This window comes from Eimeria tenella, genomic scaffold, assembly GCF_000499545.2.
Source record: "Eimeria tenella Houghton genomic scaffold, Eth_scaff2814, whole genome shotgun sequence".
NCBI lineage: Eukaryota > Apicomplexa > Conoidasida > Eucoccidiorida > Eimeriidae > Eimeria > Eimeria tenella.
In genome coordinates, this window is record NW_013542692.1 from 980 (window position 1) to 1,521 (window position 542).

The 542-nt window shown below is 61.3% G+C and overlaps 1 protein-coding gene across 1 annotated transcript in view; it reads right to left on the minus strand.

Annotated features, from left to right (window-relative positions):
* The window catches only part of ETH_00043925 (40S ribosomal protein S29, putative), a gene marked incomplete at both ends in the record, with an annotated part of 778 nt that extends 428 nt beyond the window's left edge, over positions 1 to 350 (minus strand). The window contains one exon of the mRNA XM_013375503.1: positions 295 to 350. Coding sequence (XP_013230957.1) covers positions 295 to 350 — 56 coding nt within the window. The remainder of the gene's footprint in view (positions 1 to 294) is intronic.
* Between the last annotated feature and the right edge of the window lie 192 nt (positions 351 to 542).

Genomic DNA, 542 nt, shown 5'->3' on the forward strand with positions numbered 1-542 from the left:
CCCCGGGGGCCCCAGGGTCCTGGCAGCTGTCCATACACCTCGGCGGGCGCACAGCAGCAGCGCAGTGCCACGCATGGCTGCTGCTGCAGCAGCAAACGGGAAAAGGCTGGCATAAGTGCTGCCCCACAGCAGGAGCAGCAGCAGCGGCGGCAGCAGCAGCAGCGCCATCCGGCTTTCGTCGCGGCGGGCAGCAGCAATTGCTAGAAAAGGGAGAGATTTAAGAAACGAAAGACCTGAACCCGAAATCCTAAACCCTAGGGGCCAAACCCTAAACCCTAAACCCTAAACCCTCACCACTGGCGGCTGCCAGGCCCGAACTTCTTGGGGCGGATGTTGTAGGTAGTGCCCATTTTGAGGGTTTCGAAGAGAGCAGCAAAAAGGAAAACAGAAGAGCAGCAGCAGAAGCACACGAAGCAGGAAGATACAGCAGCAGCGCCCCTGTTAAGCCTTCGCAGCAGCAGCAGCAGCAGCAACGGCGGCGGCAGCAGCAGGTGGGCCGCATGCATGTGGGGGCAGAGTCCAGCAGCCGCAGCAGCAGCAGC